Genomic DNA, 13,272 nt, shown 5'->3' on the forward strand with positions numbered 1-13,272 from the left:
CGGCGATCTTGAACATCTAGCTCCCCTGAAGGCGTCTCACATTAATTCTTTCTTGTCTCATGTCATTCTATTTCTCCTTACTTTCTTGTACTTCACTTCACACTCAATCATTTTAATTTCATACAGCAAATCTTTACAACCCTACACAACCTCCATCACATAATGGGTCTTTTTAAGAAATCCGATGGCGACGATGACTCTAACCGCCGAGCACTCTTCGGCTCTCGAAAGAAGGACAAGAGCCCATCGACCCCCTCCAACCCCTACGCCCAACCAATCCCGGTAGATCCTTACACAAAAGCCAAGATTGGCGCGGGTGTTGCGCCCTTACCTGCCGACCACCCAGCCGCCAACGGTGGCCCCGCGTCGCAGAGCCCCCACTCCATTCCCTCGGACAACAAGTACGCCGCCAACAGATACGGAAATCAAGGCGGCTACGGCAGTGATCGTTTCGGCGGATCAGGCGCAGGCGCCAGCTCAGCTAACGGTTCGGGCTCGGGCTCGCGATATGGAAACGGCGGCTACGGAGGTCTGGGCAGCAACGATCCCAATGACCCCGCGGCTGCAGACTCCGCTCGCAACGAGCTGTTCGGCAATTCCAACCGGAGGTCGCCCGACAACTCGGGTGCTTCGCCACCACCGTACTCCGAGGGTCAAGGTGGTCAAGGACAAAGCAACTACGGTGGCGGCAGCAACGAATACAGCATGGCGACTTTCCAGGATCGACAGCTGACAGCCGAAGAAGAGGAAGAAGAGGAAGTTCAGGCGACGAAGAACGAGATGCGCTTCGTGAAGCAGGGTGATGTTGCGTCAACACGGAACGCACTTCGAGCTGCCGCACAGGCTGAAGAAACAGGTCGCGCTACTCTGGCCCGACTCGGTGCGCAGGGCGAGTCTATCCACGGAACGGAGAAGACTCTGGACATGACGGCTATCGAAGGTCGCATCGCGGAGGATAAGGCAAAGGAGCTCAAGACACTCAACAAGAGCATGTTTGCCGTGCATGTGGCGAACCCATTCACAGCCTCGCGGCGTCGACGCGAGCGCGATGAGAAGATCCTTAGTACACACCGTGGTGATCGTGATACCCGCGACGGCACACGAGCCGAGGCACACCAGACCAACCAGCGCATGGACCGGGTGTTCCGTGATATCGATCGCGATGCGGCGAAACAGGGCAAGGGCAAAAGGCGAGTGTCACTGAGCGTGCCAAGTACCAATTCGAGGCGGATAGCGAGGACGAGGCATTGGAAGACGAAATCGAGCAGAACTTGGATTTGCTCAGTGGTGCCACTGGTCGGTTGAACGGTCTTGCCAAGGCCACCGGCAAGGAGCTGGACGAGCAGAACAGACATCTGGAGCGTATCATGGGCAAGGTGAGTATTCTACTAGCCCTGCAGTATGATATGGGTATGGAGATTAAACTAACTTGCTGCAGAGCGATTACGTCGACGATCAAATTGCCATGAACCGGGCCAAGCTGGACCGGATCCGTTAGATATCTTGTTCCAGATCAATGGGGCTGCGGTATGCCTGGTGCTGTCGAGCTCAGTAATCTTCTACGTGCGCTCTGTCCGTTGGACATTGGATCACAAATTGGCGTTGGGGCTGGTTCTGCATTGTCTGCCGTGGTCATATCAGAACCGGCGACTAGGATATTGGTTGAATATCAATTATCATAATTTCATTGCGATTTATTCCGAGCACATCATAAGATCCGAGCACATCATAAGAAGTCCATTGACCTCAACCATAGGGAATTAGACTGCACTTTGTGATGCCCAAACCCCTTAGGTGTGCGATGCGAACTGGGTAACTCTTTGCTATTACCCAATAACCCTGGGAAACCTACGGCATAACTCTTGACATTCAACTATTCAAGTCTCATCAAAATCCCACGGAGATCGACATCCCGACTGTGGGGAGTGTGGGGGGAGCACCCGGAGAATGAACCTCCGCAGAGCCCTAAGTGTAACATAGTATAAAACCACCACACCTCCACTCCAAGAACAAATCACTGACTTCTACAAGCCAATACCTCCCCAGTTCCCAATTTCTCAAATATCACCATGTCTCTCCCCCAGAAAACCGACATCCTTGTGATAGGCAGCGGCAACGCCGGCCTCAGCGCCGCCCTCTCAGCCGCGCAAACAAACCCAACCCTAAAAGTAACAGTAATCGACAAAAGCCCGTCATCCTGGGCTGGAGGCAACAGCTACTTCACAGCCGGGGCCTTCCGCACAACACACAACGGCCTCCACGACCTCCTCCCACTAGTCAACAACACCGACGCAGCACAAGCATCCCGCATTGACATGCCAGTCTACACAGAACAAGACTTTACAGCCGACCTCCAGCGCATGACAGGAAACCGCACCGACCCGACACTATCAGCAGCTCTAGTGCGCGACTCCCGCGCCGCCATCGGCTGGCTAGCCGCCAACGGAGTCCGCTTCCAGCTCTCCTTCAACCGCCAAGCCTACGAAGTCAACGGCCGAATCAAGTTCTGGGGCGGCCTTGCGCTGAAAACCCAAGACGGAGGCAAAGGACTCGTTGAGGATGAGCTGCGCGCGGTCAGGAACGCCGGCGTGGAGGTCTTCTTCGACACAGCCGCCACGGCACTAGTTACCGATCCAACCAGCGGCGCTGTCATCGGCGTTGAAGTCGTCCGCAGCGATGCTGGTAAACGTAGTCAAACCACCATCGCTTCTGGCGCGGTCATTCTCGCTGCGGGTGGGTTCGAGGCGAATCCGCAGTTGCGCGCGCAGTGGCTGGGGCCTGGGTGGGATAGTGCGCGCGTGCGTGGAACGCCGTATAATACGGGTGAGATGTTGCGGATTGCGCAGCGGGATGTGGCGGCCAAGACGGCGGGGAATTGGAGTGGATGTCATAGTGTGGCGTGGGATGCGGATGCGCCTGCTGATTCGGGGAATCGGGAGGTTTCGAATGAGTTTACGAAGAGTGGGTATCCGCTGGGTATTATGGTCAATCGGGATGGGGAGCGATTTGTTGATGAAGGGTTTGATATGCGGAACTATACGTATGCGATGATTGGGCGACGGGTGCTTCAGCAGCCTGGGCAGGTTGCGTTCCAGGTATGGGATGCGCGGACTGCGGCGTGGTTGCGGGAGGAGGAGTATCGGGGTGAGGTTGTTCGGCGGATCGAGGGAGGGTCGTTGGAGGAACTTGCAGAGAAGTGTGCGGAGGTTGGACTTGTTGATCCTGGGCGGTTCGTGGAGACTGTGAGGGAATACAATGCCTCTGTGGATGGTGAGGGTGGGCAGGAGAGGTGGGATCCTGCTGTTAAGGATGGGCTTGCTACTAAGGGGCTGGCTGTTGCTAAGTCGAATTGGGCTTTGCCTATTGACAAGCCGCCTTTCCTGGCTGTCAAGGTCACTGCGGGCATCACGTTCACTTTTGGTGGATTGGCTGTGAATCCGGAGACTGCCGCAGTCATTTCGGAGACTACGAGTGATGAGGTTCCCGGATTGTACTGTGTGGGTGAGATGCTTGGAGGGATCTTCTATGATAATTACCCTGGTGGAAGTGGATTGACTTCTGGGACGGTCTTTGGACGTCGTGCTGGTCGAGCAGCAGCAGAGCGAGCTGGGAAGAGCGGAAGACTGGAACGGTTGTGATGCCCCAGGGATTAGACTATAGAGAAGGTACTTGTAACTACGAAGAAATATAAGATGTTGTTCAGAATGTCTTTTATTGATTAGACAATATATCTAGTAGCGACTGTGTGAATCTTGAACCAAGCCAGGCCCAGCCAGTATCAAAACAATAGGAACCATGCTTTCCTATGGGTATCATCACCAACACCAACCCAAATGTGCACGTTCTTGATGAAAAGGGCGACTGGGTGAAAAGACGACAATGTGAATGCTTTCAGCGATGCAGAATGCAGGACATGGAAGATTAAGAAGCGAAAAAAAAGAAGTCAGGGTATTGCCTTCAGAGAAAATAAGAAACATCGAATCATCACAAGCCCCATGGTATCGAGAAAAAGCAGAAAGGTGACGCCCAGGTCTAGCGAAAGGATAAGAAATGAAATGAAAGCAACGCATCCAGCCGGAAACCTCTATGGTCGTAATGTGAGTGAAACAAAGTATGGAAATATGGAAAGGAAGAAAAGGCTCTCTCGTGCCTGTGGCCCTCGGAACAGGTCCCATTATACCCATAAATCACAGACCGTTTTGGAAGGAGTATGATATGTAGGAACGTTCATCTCTCCGATTAGGAAATGTTTCTCGGGAGTTGATATAGAAGGTGATGAAAAGGCGATCCATGCTGTTGTACAAGGAGAACCCGAGCCGTGGAAAGATAAACATGCCAACACAGTTGGTTCATGCATTGGCTCGTGGCATAGGGTGAACAGGTTTGTGGCGGGTGGAGGATATAGCGCTGTGTGCGCGGGGGGCGTAGGCGAGAGAGTCCACGGGATTTCCCCGAATGGAAGAACGTAGTCGTATGGGAGATTGGCAGGGATTACTCGTCATCATCGCCAGAGCCGGTGTCCTTCTCGCCCTTGTGGACCTTCTTGTGTCGACGCAGGTTTGAGACAACGGAGAAGTGCCGCCCGCAGCCTTCAACATCACACGCGAATGCTGGAAAATGTTAGAATCCGAATTTTTGAACGATTTGACTTTCAAAAAAGGGTAAGAGCTTACGCTTTTCACCAGTGTGGCTGTACATATGCGTCTGCAGAGAAGACGGACGCGTGAAGCGCTTATCGCAGACCTTGCACTTGTGCTTCTTCTGGGTATTGGAGGGCATCTTGGAGCTGAATTGGCTCATCATCGATTGCGGGCCAGGGGGGCACTGCCAGCCAAAAGGCTGGTCGGCCGGGGGAGAGTGCGGGATTCGTATGACTCGGAAGTTGTGGAGCTGTAGTCTGTCACGGAGGAGTCGACGGAGCCCACCGAGGCGCTGTAGTAGGGGTAGTTGCTGCCGGAGGAGATAGATGAGGCGGAAGATTGGGTGGAGGGGAAACCGTAGGAATCGGCTGAGCCTCGCGCGCCGCGGTGGCCAGGACCGTAGATGTTGCGGGGAGTCAGGTCCTGACTGAGAGCGACCATTCCCCGGCTGGCGTCAAGCGCATCACCGAAAGTGGGGGCGGAAGCTGAAGCGCTAACACGAGCGGCATCTCTGAAATTTGTGTAAGTTTTTTTTTTCTTTGCGATTCCGAGGTAAACAAAGCGGAGTCGGAATTTTTGACTTACGAGTGCGAGATCCGACGGCTGTCTTGTGCAGAAGGGTGAATGGGGGCGTAAGCGTAGCTAGAAGGCGCGAAGTTGCTCATTGGAGGAGCGGTAGTGTAAGAGGGAGCCTGGTCGAAAGTTGTGCGCGGCACCTCGTGTTGCATGGCCATCACTTCTGGGCCATAGCTGGCGGTCGCGTAGGAGGTCCCAGCCACCATTGACGGAGCGGACACGGGAATGTTGGGGTATGACATAGACATGCCGGTGCGATTCACTTCCTCCTGCTTCACCTGAGCGAGGGCCATGCTGGCGCCATTGCCCATGGAAGTCGCATAGACCGGGGGTGTCGAGTGCGACGAAGTATGTGCCCAGGGGTCCGTGAATTGTGGTGGAGTGTGATGATAAACATTGTCGAAACTCATGCCGCCATAGGGGCGGTTCTGGTTTTCCATAACCATCGTCATGGGGGATGTAGAGTCGCGAATCGATCGCGTGTAGCAACTGTGTAGAGAGTGAAGATCGAGTCCAGAAGGTTGGAGAGAGATCGTCTGTGTTGATCCGGAGTTTTAAAAGAAATAGACCCGATGATCAATTATATCAGAAGAAAAAAAAGAGAAAGGCAGTCTGGGGAAGGGGATCGGCGAAGCTTATGAAGGAATATAAGGTGTGAGGCATGATCCCATACTCCAAAGTGCCACTGACGACGTCCCGTCGGGGATTGCAGATCGCTGGAAATTATAATACCGGTATTTATTTTTCTTTTTTTGTTTTTTTTGGAGATTTTTTAGATTTCACATTTTAAGATGATTTTTTTTTCTTTAATTATTTTCTTTCCTTTTTATATTATTTTCTCTTATTTTTCTTCTTTCTCCAATTGGAGGCCATCCAAAAGTGGCCCCTCAACGGGAACCAGTTCCTCGGATGTGAAATTACTGATATTTACCATAAGCATACTAGTAAATCCAATTTACCCTTTCCATCAGGGTCTAAAATATATTAATTGCTTAAGCATCAACTAGGCTGAGGAATGGAAGATCTAAAGAATCGGTAGATAAGTATTTAAATAAGAATGTGGAAATTACGCTCCGGCATCGGAACGACAATGAGAAGGAACCATACAAAAAGGTCAGAGGAAGTCGAGATGGATTTCTAATCTAAGGAAAAGTAAAAAGGAGTAAAAATCATGAGACCCAAAAAGCAGTCGGTGACCTCAGAATCAAAGGGGGTGTGTAGACTAGGGGAATGTTCAATTGTAGACTAGCGGTGATGAACGCTGAATGGTCCAACTGTGCCGTGTCTAAGGGACAGAGGAAATTCAAAAATAAAAGAATCGAAAATGAAAACAGAAAATCAAAATCAAAAAGAAAAAAAAAAGAGGAAAAGAAAAAGGGACTGCCAAGAAATAAACTCACCAAGGTTTGCCCTGAAGGCGCTGTTTCATTATAGCGGGGCAGATCCCAGTGTCAATGGGTATACCCGTTACCGTGGGGATTAATATGAGAATATAGCAAAGTAGTTCTTCATTTAGTTCAAGATCTACTGAAACATTTCAATGCAAAAAAAAAAAAAATTGCAGAGGAAAAATGTCTCTGGGATAACGGAGGAGCTCTTCCTGATTGGCAAGCTGCAGGATCAAGAAATATACGATGAAAATAATAAATAGAAAATGGCTTAAGCCATGGAGGGGCCTTTGACACGGCACAGAGAGGGTTTAGCGCGTCAACCCGACCTTACATCGAGTGAAGGGCGAGTATCGAATCACTAGCCAACATTATTGACTGCATTCTAATTGCATTTGATTAGGGAATTCACTAAAAAATGCGATGACGTTGGATATCTAAAGTCGAGGGCTCCAATTTTAGACATTAGACCGAATATACATAGCGCAGAAGGTGACTTAGTACCTCCAGACGGAGTACACATGTGGAGGATGTACAGTGCCGATGGAGCACACTCCACACGGGATAAGAATGCCACACGAAGGCGACAACCACACACTCTATGTTGTATCGGGAGAGGGTATATTCCGCGGAGGTTTTCCGACCCTTTTCCCTCGGTCGCATAACTACCAATGCACATAAAATACGAGCGTGCAATTAGGTCGCGCCCAGCGGAAGCACAAAAAATAACGCCTCCTGCACGAAGAAGGAATAAGTTGGGATTCCAACGCCATTAGCCGGGCCATGCGAGCTGTATCACATAGAAAATACCCTTAAGTCCACACCTAAGGCACCCGGGAGACCATAAACAGGATCATAACCTCGTATTGCGTTTGTGATAACAAGGGCCACGGGCTGCAAGCCATGTTTTTTTTTTCTCCCCTGGGATTGGGACAGCTGGACAGCGACGTCAGAGGGGCGGAATACCCATGGGGGTGGGTGGAAAAAAGGCCGCTTTGGATATATTGGCGGGCGCGGCTCCCGCAATAGCGCGGTAGAGTGGAAGGCCCGAATCGGATATGTCACAACTTAACCTTTGGAATTTGGGATTATTCCCATTTGCCTCGTGCTGTGGAACCAAACATTCATCCTTTCTTTGGTATTCAATAGTGTGTGAATATGCAATAAAAAATTTTCCGATATCGACTATGGTCCCCGAGACTCGGGGATTGATGTCACCCCCGGAGGTCGCTGTTTATTGTAACGGATCCTCCGTGCTTGCGTACGGAGTACAGGGTTGATCACAAGGTACGAGAGGGGGAGATCGTCGAGCGAAAGCCGAGGAAGAGGCTGAAGAAACATTACATAAACTGGAATCCACCCAATCAGATCGACTGTATATAAGAGTCTCCATCGATGATTGGCGTTTAGCCGGGGGAGAAAAACCAAGGTGTACAAGATTGTAGTATCTTGTGCCTTCATCCGGTACAGCATTGTGAACTACACAAGCATTCAAGAATCAGACCTCCCAAGAGGATATGGGAAGTTCTAATGGTTCGACCATGATCTCATGGAGATCTTCCAAACCGGGTAGCTTAAGAACCCCAAAACCAAAACCAAACGCAGTTCCAACGTGGGAAGTTTTCTTGGGTCTCAGGTTTCTCCGCATTCCACTAAATCATGGCGCCAAGGGGTTGCGCGGTTTTCCAGAAAAAACCTAACCGTGGAAACAGTCCGACAATTAAGCAACTTGTGGGCCATGGACAAACATCGGTGGTTCGGTCTTCATTCGCTCACCTTGTACGGAGTAAGATTACAAAGGTCATTTGATCAAGTTCAGTATGGGAGTGAACACGGAAATAGCTTTCCATGGCGGAAGTGTCCATGGGGCTCGGGTTACCGGATTAAGATTGGAGTCGCGATTAGGTTTCTATCAAATTACTCCAAGCACTTTATCCAAGCATTTTATTCAACTTTAGCCTTTGGGTTTGTCCTACAAGATGGGTGGACAGTGAGCGAACCCTGGAACGATACTGTTTGGTTTACTCCGTACGAGAGCCAAGGTTAGTAAAGACTATAAATTGTATAAAATAGGGCCGACTCCATATAGACCTATCAGTTACTAGCTTTATCCCCTCTATGTTGTACATCTCAACTATCAATACTAAGACGAAAGGTCTCAGTAGTCCGGGTCCCGCGAGTCTAGACGGTCGGGGTGGACATTCCCAAAAAGCAAAACACAAAGCACTCGGCAGTTAGGTACCTAAATCAAGTCCACATTGCATAGTGAAAGGGGCAAAAGGAAACCCAAGTACTCCTCCGTACACCGTCCAAGTTCAAGAAACCTTGAGCTTCAACTTACCCCATTTTGGCAAAAAAAAAAAAAAAATGCCCATATGGAGCCCTGAAAATTAGGGAGGCGCGAACTCGCGCCAAATCAACTCCAAAATCCAATAAAAGAAAAATAAGCAATGCAACAAATGGACTCTAGTCTGATGGTAACCCCCCTTTTTTTCGCCATGCCGTGTTGGTGGACTTGGCAGCTCACCGGCAGTACTCCGTCGCTTTGAACGAACGCCAAACAGTGTTGGCAAATGTGGCGTTTTCGGTGCTGATTTTTGAGTGCAGGGTGAGGAGGGGGGGTGTGGATGTGAGATCGAAAGTGTGAACGCCAAGATGTTTGTGTGTGTGGATATGTGGTTGTTTGGTTCCTCCCAATTCGTATAGCACATTGGCATGGCGTTCAGTAGTTCCAAAATATGTGCTTTTTGAGGAAGGTATACCTTGGCCATAATATTGAGTCGGAGCGTGCCGGATGGACAGATCCTGAGACTGGAGTCAAATTGTAAAAAAAAGTGTATCTCTCGAGAAGTCTATAGGCTCTACAGGTCCACCGGAAGGGCCCCCTGCTAGACACGGGAGGGGTGGACCTCTTTAAAGCCCTGTCTTCTAGATGGGCCTTGACGGCTCTGACCGCTTTTCTTGCTCCCAAGCAGGAAGCATACTCCGGACACGGCTCATAATAATGACGCGTCCTCTGGGACCCTGAGATGTTATTAGGAGTTTGTGATTTCACTGTCTGCGGATTACTCCGTTGGGAATAATGTGTTTTCCCGAGAAACCCGCTGGAAAATTCAGGAATGGAAAAAAAACAACTGGCGGTCAGAGAACGAGGTGACAATCCAACGAAGGAATATGTCGAGTCCCAGACTTTCTTGACAATGTATGTTGTACATTGTAACAATGATTATCTGGCTGACCTGAAAATCCCTCCCTCAAACGCTGTAATCAGATCCTTATCTAGCACGTTGACGATCCGCCTCAATGCCGAGTGTCAATCAGGTACCCTTGACCAACAGAGGCCTGTCATCTGCATGGGGCTCCGATCTTGGCAGTTCCCACACGGCAGATCGTCATTGCCCCTAAATCAAGGTTGACATTGTGTGCAAATCACCGTTTTCTTTTTGTCTCGTATTAGATATGATAATCTCTAGTCACAAATTGGTGTTCAAAGACTGGAATGAAGTAAAAATACTGCATTTTGGTGGATATTAGTCCCCTATCATGCGGCATCACTGCAGAAATCGCACCTAGTTGCTATACATAGAAACGGCTGAAACGTTCAACCGTTCTTTACACATTCACAGTGTTGCATCCACACAGTGGACCTGTGGATTCTTAAATTTACAAAAGACCATGGAAAGTCCAGCAGTCCGGGTAAATTGGATAAGCCCAAGGTCCTGGATTCCACCCTCTAAAAAAAAAAAAAACGTCAATGTCATTGAACCATGCCGCTTATTCCGATACCGGACCCCCTCTAGGCTTTTTTGTATTGCTTGGGCCGAGTACGGTTTAGCTCACTCCAAATCAGGCTAGCGTGGCTTAATTCCATTGGGTCCACATTCTTACATGTTTGCTGCAGAGCCTTTCACCCAATCATCAATGAGGATTTACAAGCCAGGCCCACCTGGAGACGGCAGATAGTCGATAGCCGATCTTGGCAGCTGTTGATCGACCAATTGTATTGACAGACCCACCAGGAGCTGACGCGTGCTCATCCCGCGCATTTGGGGGTCAACGTGGTTATCTGCTTGTAGGTACCAAGTAGGAAGGTTAACCTTGGATGAAATTTCGAAATATCTACCCTTTTTTTTCTTCTCGATATATCTGTCCTTTTCCAACCTTTTCCGGGGTCTGAGGACTATTGTAATACAATCATTTTCATATACTCGACCCATGGAAGGTTTCTGCAGACACCGAATTAAAGTCAAATGACGTGACCCCCAAGCTCCCCGCAAAGCCCGTCTTGGTCATGATCCCTGCGTGCGATCCTGGTTGTACTCCACAATTCCCGCTAGGAACACTGCCACTCTCAGGGTCAACGCTAACAACTTGAAACGCTTGTGGATCTGGGATTTGACCGTAATTTATTCTCTTTTTTTCCCTCCTGTTCGAGAGAACATATTATTAGAACATGTACTCCGTATGGAGTAACTAGTTCATCGCCGAATTCACGCATAGTCTATCAACCACCAGTAACTTGTCTAGTCTTCACTGGTACTCATTTCGCGATGCATTACGTAGTCTCGTGTCGGAAACTGACCGGAGCACGGAGTTCGGAGTACTTCGGACATGACTAAGAAACGCCTCTTTCCAAGGTTTTCCTTTCTGCCCTAACAGGCGATTAACTCGACTGTTTGATCGGATCCTCCCGCCACCAAAAGAAGGTTTGCTCTAATTGCCCTCTTGAAATATCTTCAAACTACGGTGTGCGCTGTAGGCTGGAGCCCCGAAAAGTTTTACTTCAAGCTCTAGCTTCCCCTTGTCTCCGTGCCCATACTCTGAACATAAAAAGACGCACTTGCAGAAAGTGGAGTACTCTCTTGGCCTATGTCACCAGATATTGTCAGGAAATCGAGGGCTTGAAGGAGGGGCCGTCTTAGCCTAAGCCCTAGACGGTCAGGGTAACGCGCCAGAGATCCACCAAGTGTGTATACGCCCCCTCGCTGTGTGCCTCAACCGTCGTGAATGGGGCCTCCTGCAGGGTTCTCCGATCCCTTGCAATGGATTCAGAAAATCATATTACAGGTATATAAAAAAAAAAATACAACCCCCAAATAGCAACGTGTGAGAACAGACATCTTGTCTTACCTACGGAGTTTCCTTTTTGGTGTCCTAGAATGGGAGAAGAGACATACAACATAGAGCCCAACGTTCCCAGCCTTCAGCTTCCAATCATCTCATGCGCAAGTCTTCTCCCAATCCAAAGCCTTGATCTCTACAGTGTTGCGCAAGTTCCAAATCTTTGTATCTGATTGGATCAGAGCTCTGTATAGTTTATCCACCCAACTTTCTTATTTTCCAGTCCGTACGTTGGAGGGACTCCCATCCTCCAACCCTCCTTCACATGAATCCGAGGAATCTCGGTATCTCGCATGCTTGACAGCTACCTTGTACTTTAGTACATGCAAACACAGACGCACGGTCCTTGGGGGTTCGATGCACGACACGCGATCTTCTCCACTACCCTTACGATGTAGATATCACACCAAGTGCACACTGTATTCGGTACTCCGCACACATCATATATGCCTTGGACTTTGTAGAATCACACCCTTGACCCTTTACGCTTTTTCCGGTGGAGTAGCCTGCATGTGCTCCACGATCTAATCTAGAAAGCTCAATTTGGATGGTCCTTGCATCTCTGTGCCGTGTCACTGCAACACAGATATTTTGAGAGAAGTCGGATATACAAGAAATGAGCCTTCCCAAAGCGGATAGGACCCTGGAAAAAAAAAGAAAAAGAAAAAGAAAAAAGAATTCCCAAGGAACTCGACAAACCGTCCCACGGGTGGAAAAGGTAAAAAAAGGGGCGTTACACAACCCCCCTTATCAGGGTCTGTGTGTTGACCCCATGGAGTACGTGAACAGATATTCTCCATTCCTCTGTCATTTCAATTCAGGGGCTGTGAAGTGTACGTACTCCCCGATGAGTTGATCTATTCAAGGCTATCTACAACATGGTATTAGGGTGGAGTATACAGACCTATGGATACAACGCTATAGATAAAGAGATAGAGATATATAGATATAGATACTATACAGGTTAGGCTACCTATACAACAGAATACGGAGTACTGGGTCACACATTACATAATTAAAACGTAATATTCGAGCTGACGCGGCATCTTATGCCAAGACTCTCCCACGGCAAGCTTAGGCATTTGGCGTTCTTGGCAAGGAGTATGGGGACTCTGAGAACTGCCCCTCCTTTTTATTCGTTTACCCTGTGATGACGACTCGGGGTTTTTCTATTTTTTGTGTGGCAAATGTGGATGAAAGGGGGTTTGGATTCCCCCCCGAAATTTGAGAGAGTTGAGGGATTATTCTCGTCGAAATATGTTAGCATCACGGTTATATGTGAGGTTGATGTTACCCCAGACTCAGACCTGGAAAGATCGCAGTGATTGACATGATTGTCGGCCTGAAAGAGCGATCCCTGCCTGATTGCCCCCTGTCACCATGCTTGGCTATATGCTATAGAAACGATCGACTCTACAATATACACTCCACACGGTGACCTGGGAGAAAAAGAAAATCATAGGTTTTACGTACGAACTTCATAACGTTCACGGGTGGACGGGTGGAAGGATTGTTACTAAGAGAGACATATCTATGGGCACATAAGC

General features: G+C 49.1%; 4 protein-coding genes across 4 annotated transcripts; 2 read left to right on the plus strand and 2 right to left on the minus strand.

Annotated features, from left to right (window-relative positions):
* Window positions 1-162: 162 nt before the first annotated feature.
* N7500_005883 (putative plasma membrane SNARE protein (Sec9)) lies at window positions 163-1,498 on the plus strand (the record flags this gene model as incomplete). Its single annotated transcript, XM_056677027.1, has 3 exons — window positions 163-1,140; window positions 1,215-1,376; window positions 1,439-1,498. 3 exons carry the CDS (start codon window positions 163-165, stop codon window positions 1,496-1,498), a joined length of 1,200 nt encoding a protein of 399 aa, XP_056532027.1.
* A 571-nt stretch (window positions 1,499-2,069) lies between these two features.
* Window positions 2,070-3,638, plus strand: N7500_005884 (uncharacterized protein; the record flags this gene model as incomplete). The annotated part of the gene is made up of 2 exons (XM_056677028.1): window positions 2,070-2,276; window positions 2,505-3,638. The coding sequence occupies 2 exons, from the start codon at window positions 2,070-2,072 to the stop codon at window positions 3,636-3,638; spliced, it is 1,341 nt and encodes a 446-aa protein (XP_056532028.1).
* An 853-nt stretch (window positions 3,639-4,491) lies between these two features.
* N7500_005885 (Zinc finger C2H2) lies at window positions 4,492-4,779 on the minus strand (the record flags this gene model as incomplete). Its single annotated transcript, XM_056677029.1, has 2 exons — window positions 4,492-4,610; window positions 4,674-4,779. 2 exons carry the CDS (start codon window positions 4,777-4,779, stop codon window positions 4,492-4,494), a joined length of 225 nt encoding a protein of 74 aa, XP_056532029.1.
* Window positions 4,780-4,799: 20 nt separating this feature from the next.
* N7500_005886 (Zinc finger C2H2) lies at window positions 4,800-5,668 on the minus strand (the record flags this gene model as incomplete). The annotated part of the gene is made up of 2 exons (XM_056677030.1): window positions 4,800-5,151; window positions 5,226-5,668. 2 exons carry the CDS (start codon window positions 5,666-5,668, stop codon window positions 4,800-4,802), a joined length of 795 nt encoding a protein of 264 aa, XP_056532030.1.
* Between the last annotated feature and the right edge of the window lie 7,604 nt (window positions 5,669-13,272).

This window comes from Penicillium coprophilum (genome assembly GCF_028826855.1).
Source record: "Penicillium coprophilum strain IBT 35676 chromosome Unknown utg000004l_segment0_segment0, whole genome shotgun sequence".
Taxonomy (NCBI): Eukaryota; Fungi; Ascomycota; class Eurotiomycetes; order Eurotiales; family Aspergillaceae; genus Penicillium; species Penicillium coprophilum.